Below are 16,402 nucleotides of genomic sequence, written 5' to 3' on the forward strand. Positions count from 1 at the left end.
AGGAACCCAGGAAGGTGAGGTGGTGGGCCTGATGTGAGTCTTGTACAGACTCAACAGAAGTGAACAGGGCCAGGATCCCAGAGTAACTGGAGCCTGTCTAATGCCAAGCGTACTGATGGTAATTCCAAACTCACACATTATTAATCAATTAAGGGTCATTATTCATTTCACAAACATTCATTGAGCATCACCTCTGAGCCAGGCACTGAAGAGGTTTTTGTTTTGTTTCCTAAAGAGCGTTCTTACACTGATAGAATATAGGCTCCTATGGTGTAACATGTCTGGCCCGCTTTTCTCCAGCACTGCCAGGAAATCCAGCCTTTTCCAGAGGCTCCTCTCAGCAATCGGCCTGAGAATCTCAGGGTGCTTTCATGTGAATCTAGATGTCCCCTGGGCAGCACAGGGCATCTATTGGATAAATGGTGCTGCCTTGGTCTTCCCCCAAGGTGTAGGTGGGGAACTATGCTCTAACACTGCCCCTCCTCCCCCACCCCATGATGTCAATGGACACCTCCAGCTTCCTTGAATTTCTGTGCCCTCTCAGCTGCTGGTCCATGAAAACCCTCACTGTTTCCTCCACTGCCCACTTCTTACCAACCTGTAAAAAGATTCTCCCACCTTTTTCGGGATTATGTGGGGTGGGGGGGGAGTGTCCCATAACCTCCAGGGATGAATCTGTCCACCAGGCCACGAGGCCTGCTCCTTCTCCAACACTCAGACTGAGAAGGGGGTCAGTTGGGTCAGGGTCGGGGCATGTCAAGTCATACCCTCAGACCTTATCCAGTCATCGCTCCTTCCCAGCGTTCCACTCAGATGCTGAGCTTCTTTCTCAGTGTCTTCTCATTCCGGAAGCAGGGCTTCCCTCAGCGTCAATGCCTCTCTCTGTTTTGTCCCAATTCCCCCAATTCTGCCCTGCTCCAGACTCTAAATCCCCACTGAAACTGGCTTAATGTTATTTTCCAGGAGGCCTCCTGGGCCTAGGTATTAATAAATTAAGTCCCTGACTTCTGGGAGCTCAGAATTCAAAGAAACAAATAATAGGGTATTAAAGGACTAAGGTTATACACTACAAAAAAAATTAATGCGTGAACTTTTTACAATCTGCTTGGTAAGCTTTAATTCCAATAACCTATTTGAACTTCCAAGCAAGAGGCGAGCCTTGCATAGCAGCTAGGAGAATCACTTAGTCATCATACAGTTAGAAACTGAGGCTCAGATAGGAAGTGATGTGTTCTAGTTCTCACTGGAACAGATCCAGGGTCCTTGGGCACTAAGAAAGCTGTTTAAAGGCTGGAGACTGAGTCATCTTCGTCTCATCCACAGTGCCTACCAGACTAGCTGCGAATAACAACAACAATAACAACGACATTTTAAAATCGGGTGCTCAGTAAGAGCCCTCGCTGTATTATGACCCCAGCAGGGAAGTGACGTGAAAGGAGGCGGAGAAGCCAGTGAAGACAGCCTTTCCCACATCTTCTGGGACCAGCAAGCCCCACCCCCGCCGACTCCGGCCCCGCAGGCTGCTTCCTCTCCCCGCGCCCTAGTCCCCGGAGCCCCTCCCAGAACCTCCGTTTGGGGTGAGAAAAGATGTTGCCATTGGCCACTGAGGACACCATCCGCTCTCTTATTGGGCCAAACCGAGAAAAGATCATCCTCTCATTTGCTATAGGACGAACCCCGAAAAGCTCATTGGCTGTGCAGTCCGCGGGCCTCTGTCGGCTCCGGGGGCGGGCCGAGGCGGCCAGAGGAGGGAGCGGGTAGGGGGCTCGCTGGTGCCGGGTTAAGTCGAGGCACGTGTGCAGCCCTGGAAGTGGCTCCGAGAAGCTTCCCAGCGCGCGCCGCCGTGGGAAGCGCAGCCCTCGGGGTCGGATCCCGCTGAGCCATGGAGCCATCTCCTGAGCCCGCGTCCCAGCCCTGGACCCGCTGGCTTTTGCTTCTGCTTCTCCCCCTGCTGCTGCAGCTGTCGACCCCGGAGCTGGGCCCGAGACGGGCCCTAGCCGAGGAGACCGACTGGGTTCGCCTGCCCAGCAAATGCGAAGGTGAGGGGCGGGGCCCACGGGAGTGTCTTGCTGGAGGGGCAGGGCTTACGGAGGAGGCTGGCTGTGGACGGTGCTGGCTCTGGAGCGGGAGGTCTCCATTCATTGAACCCACTATGTGCCTGTGTGTGTGCGGGACGCTGGAGATACTGGGGCGGGCGAGACAACAGGCCTCGGTAAAAGCAAGCAGTTATCATCTAGGGTAATAGGTGCCGTGATAGACGAGGTACAGGGCTTTGCGCGGGGAGAGGAGCACTAGTCCAGCCTCTCAGAGATGGGGGGAAAGGCTAGTATAGGAAGCACAAGAGGAGTTAGGAGTTAGCCGGGTGAAGAGAAGTAAAAAGGGAGGGTCTCACTCAGGAAACCACAAATGCAAAGGCCAAGTTTGAGGAACTGAAACGATTCATATGACTGAGCTGAGGAGAAGAAGAGCCTGAGACTCTCCTCTTTGTGCCCTCACCGCAACGTAATTTGTGTAATTGGCTGTGTTCCTCACTAGCTTTGAGCTCCTTGAAAAGAGGCCTTCTCTCAGATGTTTTTTGAATAAATATCAATAAACGGGGGCTGTGGATGTGTATGAAGGAAGGAGGAGGGTCTGAAGCCTAAGGGGTAACTTTCGGAGAAAAAGAGAGCCTGGGAGTCTCTATTTGGTGAGGGAGGGACGTTTCAGAAATATGGAAAAAGAGAGCATCCCAAAGATGTAGGGGTATAGGTGTGGAACTTGAGAGAGAAAAGAGTGCTGGCATGCAAAGCAGGGAACCAGGACGATGAAGGGCCAACCGTTTCTTTATTCTCTTAAAAAATTATTGATTGATTTTTAGAGAAAGAAAGGGAGAGAGAGAGACATCGACTTGTTGTCCCACTTATTTATGCATTCCCTGGTTGCTTCTTGTACATGCCCTGACCTGGGATCGAACCTGCAGCTTTGGCATATCGGGATGATGCTCGAACCAACTAAGCTATCCGGCCAAATTCGGCCTAGCTTTTCTTCCTCCCCTCCATTTCTCCTCAGGCCTTTAAAGTCACTCCTTTCTTCCCACCTCCCTAATCCCAGTCCACCCAGAAAGTTGGCTATAAATCTGTTTCATCCCAATTCAAAGCCTCCAGCAGACTAGATGTTCCCTAAGCACTGGGAAGTGGGGGTGGGGTGGTTTAGGTCACATAATCCTTCCATTTGAGAGATTAAAGGTGAGATGCTTCAGAGCTGGGCCAACTTCATTGGTAGGTCTCCCACTGTGCAGTCCAGCCTGCATCTTCTCCCCCTGTCCCTTAAATAGACAGTCAGAGGGTTGTGCTTTCCTTTCACTCTTCCTCTAGTCCTTACTGACATCCTTTGGAGGTTTCGCTTCCTCTTCTCTGTTTTATGTTTTATTCTGATACCAAAGAACCTCTACTGTTTCGCTTAATATTCTCATAGCCTAAGAAGCTCACATTTCTTTTTTTTAGAGGCATTCACAGACTTACAGAAGCATAGACCTGGCAAGGTTCTTTGAGATCATTCTTGTCCGACCTTATTTTGGAGGTAACTGATAAAGATTACTTTAAAAGGGATTTGCGGTCACAGGATGGCTTGGCAAACTCCAACCTTTAGGCTTCTCTTAATAGTGTATTTACTTTTATTTATTATTGTTATACCTTTGTTATTAAATGCTGACTGTTTCTGGCCCACAAAGTCTGCCTCCTGGCTCAGTAGCCTGACTGGAACGGGCCTTGGCACAAAGGAAGGAGAAGTCGCCCAGAAAATGAATAGGTAGATGTCCATGAGGGGTCTGTGCTATGAGTCTCCTCCAGGTCTGGTTCTGGGTGGGATTCCCAGAGTGGGTCTTGAAGAGGTAAGGTTTGGAAGAATTGAGAAGCAAGGTTGTAGTTAATGAGTATAAGAGAGATTGGTTGATGGGTTCCAAACTCCTGGGCCTGGAATACTACATATAGAGGGTGTGAGAAAAGGGGGCAGAGTAGCCAGGAAAATGATGACCTTGTACAGAGTACAGAATGGAAGAGGGGAGGGAACCCAGATGGCCCTGGATGGAGAGCCAGGGAGATGAGATGCCCTCAATTCATTGCGGACTCAGATCACCAGCTTATATTTTGGAATTTTTGTGTTTTCTAAGTTCTCCAAGCCATCTAGTAATGTATGTGTTATAAAATTTCACCAAGCAAGCCTCCAGGGGATGTATTCGTTTTGATGATAAATTGATTTTCTACCAAACTGCTGTTAGTGTTATAACAATGCTGATGGCATTTTGCCTGCAGACCATATTCTATTCACAGGCATCAGAAGCTACTCAACAACAAACACAATCTTTCTCAGCAATTCATCATATATCTAACACATTACAGAGTCCTAGACTGGAGGAATATAGAAAAAGTCTAGGACATGATACTCACTGTGGGTACTCTTATAGTCTTAATTGGAGAGACACATGAAATGACCAAAGGTTCTTAGTGAGAACATGGGTACTGCACAGTACCAGAATGAAGTTAAGAGCGAGTGGGATTAGTCCAGAAAGGCTTCCTGGGTGAACAGGCTTTTATGTTGAGGTTGGGAGAACGGGCAGAAAAGCTCCAAAGCCCCTAGAGGGCAATAAGCACTTTCCTAAGGCTGGAGGCACCCCACACCTCTGTGGTAGAGCTCCTTATGCAGTGAGAATTATTTCTTTACACTTCTTCCTGCTCCATTAGACTGAGTATCTAGAAGGGAGGAACCTTGTTTTTATTTCTGTTTTCCAGGCAGTGCCTGACACATAGGAGTTGCTTACTAATTGAGGAAGAGTAAGAGGAAAGGAGGAAATAAGTTTATAGAAACAGTAGAAACGAGGCCTCTGGAGGGGATTGAACAAATTAACTTTGCAGGAATAGCAAGCTGGTGTCACAGCATATGAAATCCAGTGATAAAACAGTCATAAAAGACATTTGGGGGACAATTGGGGAAATTTGAATATGGACTAAGCATTAGATAATCTTGGAATTATTGTTATTTTTCCGAGTATCAAAATTGTTTCCTGGTTAGGTCGGAGAAGGGCCTTGTTCTCAGAAGCTGTGTGTGACATAATAAGGGGTAAAAGATCACGATGTCTGCAACTTGCAAAACGGTTTGGCAGAAACAATGTATGCAGGTGTGGGCAAAAGTAGGTTTATAGCAAAACAGAGTTATTGTGTTATTTATTTGTAACAACTATAAATCTACTTTTGCCCACCCCATATATTGTTGATACATTATCACGTTGTTTTATGTTATATATTGGAGAGAGTTGTTGGTAAATCATAAACCATTGTGTTGAATATGAGTGGAAGGTATATATTCACTGTATTCTTTCAGCTCTTCTGTGTTTGAAAATTTTAAAAGTAAAATGAGTGCGGGGAGCAGAGGGGCAGGATGGAGCTGGGAGAAATAAAGTCGGTGTGGGATAAGGGCCAAGAATAGACATGGGTCAGTGGTCCTTGTAACCATGTTTCACCCAGTGAACCCCATTTGATGGTGTGGTGCTAACTCCTTCTCTGCCCCAAGCGCTGACGCAGCCCATTCTGGGAGAGGCATCCACTTGAGTCTATTTTGCTGGTGTGAGAAACGCTCACCGGTACACAGGACTTCAGCAGTAAACAAGGCATTTGTTCATTCACGGGTCTGGAGGGCCAGGCAGAGCCAGAAGCAGAAAAAGCAAACTGATTTTATACTAACACGAGTAGCCCCCCTCACCCCCATCTTCCCCATTTCCCATTACCGGATACTCAGGAGTTACAATCTAACGCAATTAATAAGGATAAGGGTAATTTAGTGAGAGGTCTGTTTCCAGCTCTCTCTTGCCTGTGTTTGGGTTTGGTGATAAAGCTGTCCCAAGCTGTCCTTTGAAGAGTCCACCTGCGTTTGGATGCAGTGATAAATCTATCTCTAGCTCTCCTTTGAAGAGTCCCAGAGTCCCTGTGTTTGGGTTGAATATCTTCCCACTTTGATCTTAGAGACTTTAGTGATGAGCTGTGGAATGTTCTTTCCTGACTTGGATGCTAATATTGTATTTTCCCTTGCTTTACTGTTGATTCAGAGACCAACCCCCTAAGTCAAGATTCAATTGTATCTGTCCTTTGCTGTTAATTATTTTCTGCTGGTTTGAGAGTCACCAGTTTCTTTGTTTCTTACACTGGGAGCTGGCTGCCAACAGACACGTGTACTCAGTCGGCTGTGCTGTGTCTCCCTTCCCCAGTGTGTAAATATGTCGCCGTGGAGCTGAAGTCAGCCTTTGAGGAAACTGGCAAGACCAAGGAGGTCATTGACACGGGCTATGGCATCCTGGACCGAAAGGCCTCCGGTGTCAAATACACCAAGTCGTAAGTGAATGGGGACCCGCTGGCCTGGCTTGCTTTGTTCCTCGGGGCTTCAGCAGCTTGGAGTTCCCTTCTCCCTTTAGCCAGGCAAACCCACCAAAGGGAGGCAGCTCTAACTGAGACCTAAATTTGCACATTGGTTCTACCCAAAACTAATTGCGTAGCCTTCCTAAATCCCTTAACCTCTCTGGGCTTCAGATTCCTCATCTGTAAAAGAAGGACTGTTGGACCTTATCAGTGATTCCCAGACTCTTGGATTTCAGGGACCAAGGCAATTTTTAAAATATTGGTAACATAGGATTACCAACTTTTAATTTTGTCAGGTATAAATATTAAAAACAAAAACACTTCCATCAGCTATGCTTATCCTTTCAAAATAAAATATTTTAACATCAAACTTTTATACATTTTGCTTTATTAAAAACAATCTGATTCATTGAGATTTATTTTTAAAAAATTCCTTCCAGTAGAGCTGTTAAAATTTTGTCTCTCTGGTCTGTGTTCCAGCATTTCAGAGCACCCAGACCAGATGATCTATCTTCCTTCCAGCTCTGACTTCCCATTGGTGAGATTCGCAGGTGTTGGGGTAGCAGGGCTGGAGGGACGGACCGCTGACCCACGGGGCTGGGAGGGGGACTCAGCCCGGCTTGTGCTGCTGTCTCGGCAGGGATTTGCGGTTAATCGAAGTCACTGAGACCATTTGCAAGCGGCTCCTGGACTACAGCCTACACAAGGAGCGGACTGGCAGCAACCGGTTTGCTAAGGTGGGACTGTCTTGTCCTTCCTCCTGCTGGGCATGGCCTGCTCCTGGCTGAGTGTGTCTGCTGCCATGGGTGTGATTTGAAGATCCCGTCCTAGGAGCTTCCCTCCTTGGCTTCTTCCCATTCTTCATGGATTGCTGTTTGTGCTCCTCTCCTAGGTGGCCTGACTTTTCCATGGCAATAGTCACATTCATAGTGGCCTGGGCTCGCCCATCAGGGTCCTGCTTCAGTCTCAGACAGGCAGAAATGCTCCAGGGCACAGTCCTCGGGGTTGAAAGCACTTGTGCAGGGAGACGTCAGGACACAGGGGTTTAGAGATGTCGGAAGGCTCTCCTCTAGGCCCACAGGACACCTACCTCAGCCTCAGGCGCTTAATATGTGCATGAACGCTTTGCTCCCTGGAGAAGGAGCTTTTGACCACAAGGCCCACATTTCTTTGTCTCTACATTTTCAGTGCCTGGCCCACTTCTCCACTGAAGTACCCTCCTTGCAAAGGAGGTGAGTCAGAAACCTCTGGGGCACCCAGAGGGATAGTGTCAAGCAGCAGAAGTCTTAGGTTTTATCTTTAAAATTATGCATTTTGTACGTAGTTGGTAAAAAATTCATGTTTGCTTTAATGTAAAAATGTTAAAAGTTATTTTCCATAACAAGAAAATTAGGAACAACCTTCCATTCACCTGTAGGGGGAGTGGTTAAATAAATTGATGTGGCTATTCAATGGACTGTTATACAACTGAAAAACAAAGAATGAACTGACCTAAACTGAACTAACTAAAATTATCTGTGAGGGCGTAAAAAAAGGCAAGGCATGTAATAATGATCTATATTACTGCTTGTATAAAAGGTGAGATGGAGAAGAAGAGGGTATATCTTACACCCTCTGGAAAGATAATATGTTGTCTCTGGGGAAACCTAGGTAGCTGGCAGAAGTATTTTTTATACAACAAAGAGTCTTTGCTGCCTTGCCTATGCCCTTTTCCCACCAAGGAAAGACACAAGCCCTAAGAAGAATCCAGGGCAGGGAGTGGGCCTGGATGTCGGGGAGTGAGTGTGCCCAGCCACAGTGAAGGGGATCAGCCAAGACAAACTCATTTCCTGGAAAAGGAGTACATGTTAAAAGGGCCTAAGGGCAGCAGCAGATCTTTCGGAAAAGATGAGGTGTGGGGAAGCGGGACAGTGTGTGTGTGTGTGTGTGTGTGTGCATGTGTGTGTGTGGATTAGGGGAGGTAGAAGCGGGACAGGGGTGTGTGTGTGTGTGTGTGTGTGTAGGGATTAGGGGAGGTAGGCCTAAAAGATAGGAGGGAGAGGTGAGGCCAAGTGTGAGAAGCCTTACAGGGTCTGGACTTCCCAGAGCTAGATGCCTGGGCCTCCAACACCAACTGCAGAGAAGGGCAGGAGGTGGAAGAGGGACTCTGCCTCTCATGTCTGGTCACCTCCTCCAGGGCATGTCAGAGACTTTTGAGACACTACACAACCTGGTACACAAAGGGGTCAAGGTGGTGATGGACATCCCCTATGAGCTGTGGAACGAGACCTCCGCAGAAGTGGCTGACCTCAAGAAGCAGGTACAGGCCCTGCGGCCCTCAGGGGTGTGTGGGCCCGACAGGGAAGGGTGGGGATTCGTTCTGCTGCTGAGGAAGGCCACCAAGAGTTGACGGACTTTGGTCCTTTCACCTGTCTGGCTGGCTTCAGTTTCCTCAGGAGAATCACAGCCACCTGCCTGTCTTGTGGTGGGTTGTGAGGCTCAGCTGAGCTCCTCTGGAAGTGAGTCAATGCTGGGGCTTTGCCAATTCGAGGTATTGTGATTAACAGTGTGACGTGCTGGTGGAAGAGTTTGAGGAGGTGATTGAGGACTGGTACAGAAACCACCAGGAGGAGGACCTGACTCAATTCCTCTGTGCCAACCACGTGTTAAAGGGCAAGGACACCAGTGAGTCTGAGGCGGGGGAGGAGGCAGGGCGGGTTGGCCTTGGATTTTATTGTTTGCTTTCCCTCAGGGGAGGTAGGTAGGTAGACAGAGGATGGGAAAGAAATAAGAAATAGTGTGTCATGGAATCTCTGCCCTCAAGGAGCTTGATGTGACGGGGTGGTGTAAGAGGCACTAAAACCAGGTGCAGAATAACACGTAGAGAACTCATGCCCCACAAGGGGCCTGGGGGCCACGGTGAGGTGGGAGGTGGGGACGTCAGGCAGCAATTCCAGTTGCTACTGCCAGTGGCTCCCCAGACAGTGCTCCTCATCCAGGAAACCAGTCTGTTGAGGGCGTCTCTCCCCCTCACCCAGGTTGCCTAGCAGAGAAGTGGTCTGGCAAGAAGGGGGACACAGCCACCCTGGGAGGGAAGAAGTCCAAGAAGAAGAGCAACAAGGCCAAGGCATCTGGGGGCGGCAGCAGCAAACAGAGGAAGGAGCTGAGTGGCCTCGAGGGAGACCCCAGCCCCGAGGAAGATGAGGGCATCCAGAAGGCATCTCCCCTCACGCACAGCCCTCCTGATGAGCTTTGAGCCTGACCCAGCATCCCCTGAACAAGACCCCTGGTGTGGAAGTTGAAGAATCTGGGGCACAGCTCTGGCTGGCAGAGACAGATTTCCCGGCCTCAGCTGTGACCCCTTCCTGTAGGGGAAGGACACAGCCCTGGGAAGAACTCGGATCAGCCACAGTCAGCCCGCTGGCCTTTTCCCTCTGGCAAGCATTTCTGTCCTGTCAAGGCTTCAAGCAGGCCACATGATTTTAGGACTGCTGGGGACTCCAGTGTGAACTCAGGAGGGGCAGGTGTCGCTGGGCCCTAGGACTGGAGCCCTCTGGAGCCTGGGGGCAAGTGCACACCTGGCCTTCATCTCCCCTCTTGCCTCCACAGGGAAGCAAAACTGCAGGCCCCAGCTCCTCCTCTCTGCTCACCCTCCTGTGGACACCTTGTGCTCTGCCCGGCCCTCCCCAGGGTTCAGAGTAAAAACCTTTTGGCCTTTTATGTTTTGACTTCTAAGTCACCTTCAGCCCCTCAGAGGGGCCTGGAGCCCCTTGTTGCTCTTCCCTGCCCCTCACCCTCCAGCCTTGGGGGCTGAGGACAGGGAGGACCCCGAAGTTTTTCGGTGAGGCCCAGCACAATGCTCTGGCCCCTCCCCTCAGCTGCCCTTGGCCTCCCTGAGCTCCCCAGGCCAGGAGGGGCCTCACCTGTGCCCTGGTCACCTGGCTGCCCTCATTCCCTTCCTCCTGCCTCTCCTCTCTTCCCCCAAGGCCTTCCCATTTGTTGTGTAGTTTACTGGTGACTCTACAAGCTCCTGCCCCTCATTCCCACCTCCATCTGGCCCTACCTCTTGGTCTTGAACCTTGTTCCCTGATTGATTGTTCTGCTCTAGCTGTTGTTCCTGGACCCTGAAGGGGAGGACACCCCTGCCCCCCAGCAACAGCTGGTTGCATCATGTTCTCTGGGAGCAGGGTGGTGAACAGGAAGGCTGACCTCTGGGGAGAAGGGGTGGGATTCAGGCACCTGCGCAGTCTGTCCTGAGGGTAGGGATCAGGGCGGTCAGTAGCAGTAGTGATGACAACTGCACTATTCAAAGCGCTTTACTTTCCTGGCAATGCACTTGTGGATGGGTGCTGTTAACCTCATTTTGTAGAAAAGGAAACTGAGGCTCAAGTGCCATGCCAAAAATCCTGCTGTTAATAAGTGTACAGCTGGCACTCAGGCTCTGGTTTTCAGGCTGCAGGCCCAGCCATTATATTCCCTCTACCCCACAGCTGCCAGGGCACCATCCCCGAAGGTGGAGCACTGGCAGTGTAATTCACATGGACCTGGTTAGGTTTGGTTTCTTGGCCTTAACCCACCTCCACCAACAAAGTTCTTAAAAGGAAATTAGGAAGCAGCTGTTGCTTCTTAGGAGGGCATGGTGGACTGTCCCACCAGTGCAGCACCCCCGCAGGAGGACCTACACTGAGACTCCCTCACACTTCCTGGCTGGGCCCAGCGGGAGGGGATGTACTGCTGATGTGCCCTAGATTCTGCAGCTCTGGGGTCTGAATCCTGGGGTAAGAGGCCCCCTCAAAGCCTGGGCTCAGCCCTTCTTCCCCTTCCCTAAGTTGGGGTGGCCAAGACCATAGGCAGTGGAACAAACTGGGCAGTGAAACTTAGAACAGGTGTTTTTTTTCCAACTTTCAAAGAGACGTGATTTTAGTTTCTACTTAACATGTTAAGAAGTAGCCAAGTAGGCCTCTGTTAACACAGTCGTTCACCAACAGGCTAGATGGTAAGCACTGGGTGGGTTTTGTTTTTGAGTTTTTCACTCTGCAGGCATCTTACATAAGCTGGGTGGGGCCGCGTGGGTCAGACTGTGGAGATGTGAGTGCTCCTGTCCCACCCACCTACTTAGAATAGGGGCCCTTGAAGGATGATACTTTCTCCATCTTGCCCCCCACTGCCCTGTAAAAAGGGCTGTGGGATCCCATCCTGAACTTTGCTCTGAGCATAGGAAATGACTGGGGATAGGGGCGGGGGGCAGGGGCTGGAGAACCATTTGCAAACCCCTGAGCGGTCTAGGATTTGATGGTTGCTTTCTGATTCCCCCATTCTGTCACTAACCTGAATCCACAACACTTCAGTGCCTGGCTTACGTCTGTCCCTAAAGCTTTATTGATCCTTAGAGTAGGATGAGGCAAAGATTTATCCCCTTACTGGGGTGTTGGCCCAGTGGCCCAATCCCAGGCCAGAGGGCAGATGGCAATGTGACTGCTTTGCTCTTTGACCTGTGGCTGCCCCATGAGGAGAGCCCTCTTCCTCCTCCCCGCCCCCTCAAGGGCAGGCATGTTGCGCACTCACCAGCACTCCCAGCAGGCGGCTTCCCCAGCCCAACCTAGAAGAGGCAGAAGGCAGGTTCCAGCTTTCCAGGTTTTTCCTTTCCTCTCCCCACCACACATACAAGCCTTTTTGAATTTGAATATTGCCTCCCACTTTCTCACACCCCTTCCATAAGGTGAAAGGACTGCCTGACTCAAATTAACCTGATTTCAGCTTCCTCCTTAGAAACCCTGTTAGAATAGGGTTTCCTACACTCACCTGGACATAAGTCAACTGGGATGCTTGTTAACATACAGATGTTTGGGCCCACCTCAGATCTCCTGGGTTGGAGATCTAGAAGCCTGCACACTTAACAAAGATCTCTCATAGTTATTAAGATGAGGCCAGCTATGAGGCCAACTTCACCAGGAGAAACTTGGGGTGTTGTGCTAAGAAGAAGCAGGGCTTCAATTAAGTCACACTATCAGGGTCTTAGTCTCAGAAACACAACTTGTCAGAACCCCAGAGAGGACATGTCTCTGTTGAAGGCTTCCATCATCCAGAATCACAAAAGCTGATGGACAAAGCTTAAGTCCAGTTTGTTCCAATTCAATTATTAAAAGAACCATAGGCTCAAGTAGTTGAGTCTCAGGAGTTGGACCTCTGTATTTATTTTAAAGGGCAACTCCTAGAAGGCAGATTCCTCTCTTTCCAAATCCATGGATGGTATTTCCATGCAGCATCTTTTTGCAAATTAGAAAATGGTGCTCTTCACACCTGTGACTTCTGTCAGAAAGCTGTTTTAATACTAATTTTGTTAGACACTTAGTCACCAGAATTTCTGCCAGAGAATTATAATATACAAACCCATGAGGTTTGTGATATGAATGGCAGCGCCTTAAATATGGATCCCTTGCGCAGTGCACAACCTATCCAAATGTTCACAGCAGCTCTACATCACTTAGCTTGCAAGTGCTAACAACATTCCTCTTATATTTTGATCTTGGAAAAAAAGAGCACATTTTTTCACGACAGAAGCATGATCCATGCCTCACTCATTTATGGAAGAGCTCTGTATACCAATCCTAGTGTTAGAGCCAGCTGAATATCTCTAGAACATCCCCCAATTACCCAGTTTGTTTTATTAAGGATTTTCACTGGATTAACAGAAGCCACTTTTTTGAGTGCTATGTGGCAAGCACACAGCTCTGCATGCTTAGTCGTTTAATATAGCTGTGATTGCTACACGGCCATAGACTTTCAAAAAAATATTGAAGTAAAATACATCTATAGAAAAATGCACCTCTGTGTGTACAGCTCAATGAGTTTTCACAACCACCACCCAAGTCACCAGCATCCAGGTCATGAAACATTATCATCACCCCCACACACACCCCACAAAAAGAACAAGGACTTTTGTTCCCTATTGTATCCCCAGCACAGAGTATAATGCCTGGCACAGAATAGCTGCTTGATAAATCTCTCGAATGAATGGAGCATAGGAAGGTTAAACAACTTGAGCAAGGTCATATGTTTAGTAAGTGGCCCAACTAGGTTGAGCCCAGGTGGAATGGCTTCACTGTCCTGGGACCATATGCCACAGTACCCTGCAGCTACAGCTTGTTTGAACACAGTCCTCCCCTTCCTTATATAGCTCTCTGCTAGAAGGCAGACCAGCTGCTGCCTGCTAATCTATTATGTCTTCAGAATTTAATGTTGGGAATAATGAGTTAACCTTCAAGTCTTTCATCAAATTTTACATTTGCATATAGCTTAAAGCCAGCTTTATACTTAAGCTGCCCTGAAGGGCTGGCTTTCCTCTCTCTACAATTTAAGAGGAATACAATTTTATTCATTCTTTCTCTGAAATTACACCCTCCATCTATTAAGTTTGTACAGGCCAGCAGAACTTAAAATTCTATAAAATGATTGTGATTGTGTATAGGCAGGTGTTGCTGTACATTGGGAGGGGAGAGAAGCAGGCTGACCCCATCACCAGTTTCAGGGGGGACAACACCTATCACTACCACCACCACCACCACCACCCCTCAAACATAAAAGGTTCTCTGTACAAAAACCAAATCAAAACACACTAAAAAGTTATTTTGTTAGGATTACTTACCAAAGTGATCTTGGTATCGTACTCTCCAACTCACCTACATGTGCTAAATCACGTTTCATAAGCAATGCTTAGCCTGTTACTAGGGCTCAAAAAGTGGGTCATTTTTACATGGAAAAACAGCTGAGAGAGCAGATTGGCATATACCAAAGAGATACTACTGGAGGTTAGCACAACTTACTTAAAACTGCTTTTAACAAAGTGTGAAAAGGTCAAAGAAAAACTTCATATACATTGGTGGAATTGTCATAGATGCACAAAGCTTAACATAATGTAGACAACATTAATTAGTGTTACAACCCAATGATTTAGGGAACAACTTTACAGTCACTTAACGAAACTTTATTAAACAGATTGAGACTTATTTGGTATATCAAAAAGTCTACTAGCATAAATGACTTATGGATATGGACAACGGTGTGAAGTAACGAGGCGGGGGGGCAGTGGAGAGCAAAAGGATTGGAAAAACTGCAACAGAATAAAACAAAAACAAAGACAAAAAACCAAAAAGATCCACTGTAATAAATCTGCTAGAAGAGTCCATGGGAGTGGATGGCTTCCCATGCTTCCCACGGCATCCCAGTGTTCAAGCTGGGTAGGCAGTCAGCCGAAAATATTTTTTAAGTAACTTGGACTGGAGTTCAGAATCCATTATTTGAAAAATGGATTTTGAACCTGTTGTGAATTTACTACATATTTCACAATTCTAGAACTTTAATGTGTCCTCAAGCAGGAACTGACTTGAATTATGTCCAGTGGCAGCAATATTCTCAAGCTAAAGTCTGTGTGTGTGTTGGGAGAGGGGTCCCTTTTATTGGTTCCAGACGATTTTGTAGTGGAAATGGATGGAGCCAACAGGACAGTGGGCTCACTCACACGCCCAAAACATGGCTAACATCTCAAGGACTGTGGAAGAAAGGATGCATCCCTCCAGCGATATCGCATGAGCTCTGGGCTGGTGGTTGAGAGGACAGGAGAGAAACCGAGTCCCTCAGTTGAAGCCCTGGCTGGTCCTGCCAGCCTCAGAAGACATTCACTTTTGTCTGGTTGTACTCTGGTTGGTGCCAAGCCCTCCTTCCCGAACCACCAGCCGGAGCTGGACGTGTGACCCTTGGCCTGGATAAGGGCCTCAGTTGCTGCTGCTGCTGCTGTCCTCACTATCTGAATACGCACCTAGCTGACTCAGGGAGGACGTGCTGGGCGTCCTGGGTGCAGGGTCTGCCGCCTTCCCATTCTTCGCAGTGCCCAGGGTGGATGCCGGCTGGTCCTGTGGAGTGCTGCAATTCAGATCTGTTTTCTTCACCACGACGAGGCCTGACAGCTGGGGCCTGCTGCCAAAGGTGCCCACGCTCCGCTCCCAGCTCTCCACCTTCCTCTTCGCCTTCGGGGCCTCGTCCAGGATAGCGGTGGGTTTGGGCCGGAGGGCTGGCAGGGGCGGGGCAGGTGCTGCAGCTTCCTCTTCCGAATCTGAGTCCTCCAGCAGTCTTCGTTTCCTAGCTGCTTCCACCAAGGCCGCCGTCTCCCTCTCATCCTCCTCCTGCTCCTGCTTCTGTCGCTCCTCCTCAGACAGGCGGTGCTGCCGCAGCATGGCCTCAAAGTCCACGTGGGCCTGCCGCTGGTTCAGGTCCTTAAGCTCCTGTAGGTTCTCCAGTACCTCCATCTCCAGCTTGGAGTCCTTGGTTCGGTTCTCCAGCACCTTCATGGGATTGTTGAGCTCCTCATCCTCCCGCTCCTTTTGCACTCTCTTCTCCTCCTCCTCCAGGAGCTTCTCAGCCTGGAAGTTCCGCGTGGCTCCGTGCTCCATGGTGTAGTCTGTGTTCTCGGGGTCTGTCTTGAAGGTGATTTCTGCCAGGCAGCGCGTGCACTTGATATAGAAACGGAAGATGGGCAGGCCCAGATAGACCTCGTTCTGCACCGTCTCTTTGCGCGCGTTGAACTTCTTACCCTTGTAGATGTATTCTCCGCACGTCTTACACCTCATATTGAACGGGGCCATCAACCGCACCACGTACTGCCGGTCTTTGGGGAGCTTGAGCTTGGGGATCTTTGAAGGGTCGAAGTCGGGAGGGTAGTATTTGTTTAAAACTTTTCGCTCCGACATCTTCGCTTTCTATTCTCACCAGCACTTGAGAACTGTTTAGGATCGGTATTTACCGAACTTCCGCGACCATCCTCGTACTTCCGTTGACGTCACTTTTTCCTGCCTCTATTATTGGCTACAGCATTCATATCTTGCCCTTTTCATTAGCTCCAAGCCCCGTCTTTCAAGGCTCGAATCCTTCTGTCTTTCCTCCCGAGTTGCAACCTCGGTAGAGCAACAAAGGTTCCGGGAGCCGTTTGGGTTGGGAAAGTTACGAGACGCTGCGCTACTTAAAATTTGGTCGTGATACGTCGTGGC

At 49.0% G+C, this 16,402-nt stretch overlaps 2 protein-coding genes across 3 annotated transcripts; one reads left to right on the forward strand and one right to left on the reverse strand.

The window, feature by feature from the left end:
• Positions 1–1,688: 1,688 nt before the first annotated feature.
• Positions 1,689–10,082, forward strand: CNPY3 (canopy FGF signaling regulator 3). Of its 2 annotated transcripts, XM_090282430.1 has the most exons (7): positions 1,689–2,039; positions 6,236–6,359; positions 6,864–6,921; positions 6,998–7,120; positions 8,560–8,682; positions 8,930–9,047; positions 9,401–10,082. In XM_090282430.1, the coding sequence occupies exons 1-7, from the start codon at positions 1,883–1,885 to the stop codon at positions 9,616–9,618; spliced, it is 921 nt and encodes a 306-aa protein (XP_090138556.1). In that variant the 5' UTR covers positions 1,689–1,882; the 3' UTR covers positions 9,619–10,082. The 2 variants fall into 2 exon arrangements, with proteins under 2 accessions (XP_090138556.1, XP_090138555.1); XM_090282429.1 differs by lacking the exon at positions 6,864–6,921 and having other exon boundaries at positions 1,694–2,039; positions 7,024–7,120.
• A 4,242-nt stretch (positions 10,083–14,324) lies between these two features.
• On the reverse strand, positions 14,325–16,179 carry YJU2 (YJU2 splicing factor homolog). The gene has a single exon (XM_090282427.1). It carries the CDS (start codon positions 16,103–16,105, stop codon positions 15,134–15,136), a length of 972 nt encoding a protein of 323 aa, XP_090138553.1. The 5' UTR covers positions 16,106–16,179; the 3' UTR covers positions 14,325–15,133.
• Positions 16,180–16,402: the final 223 nt, after the last annotated feature.

The sequence above is a fragment of the Furipterus horrens genome, unplaced genomic scaffold, assembly GCF_987537825.1.
Source record: "Furipterus horrens unplaced genomic scaffold, mFurHor1.1.pri manual_scaffold_6, whole genome shotgun sequence".
NCBI classification, from domain to species: Eukaryota; Metazoa; Chordata; class Mammalia; order Chiroptera; family Furipteridae; genus Furipterus; species Furipterus horrens.

Coding starts and splice junctions, on each gene's coding strand:
- CNPY3 (XM_090282430.1), top strand. CDS start 1,883: ATGGAGCCATCTCCTGAGCCCGCGTCCCAGCCCTGGACCCGCTGGCTT. Junction 2,040..6,235: donor CCTGCCCAGCAAATGCGAAG/GTGAGGGGCGGG, acceptor TCCCTTCCCCAG/TGTGTAAATATGTCGCCGTG. Junction 6,922..6,997: donor CCAGCTCTGACTTCCCATTG/GTGAGATTCGCA, acceptor AGGGGGACTCAG/CCCGGCTTGTGCTGCTGTCT.
- YJU2 (XM_090282427.1), bottom strand. CDS start 16,105: ATGTCGGAGCGAAAAGTTTTAAACAAATACTACCCTCCCGACTTCGAC.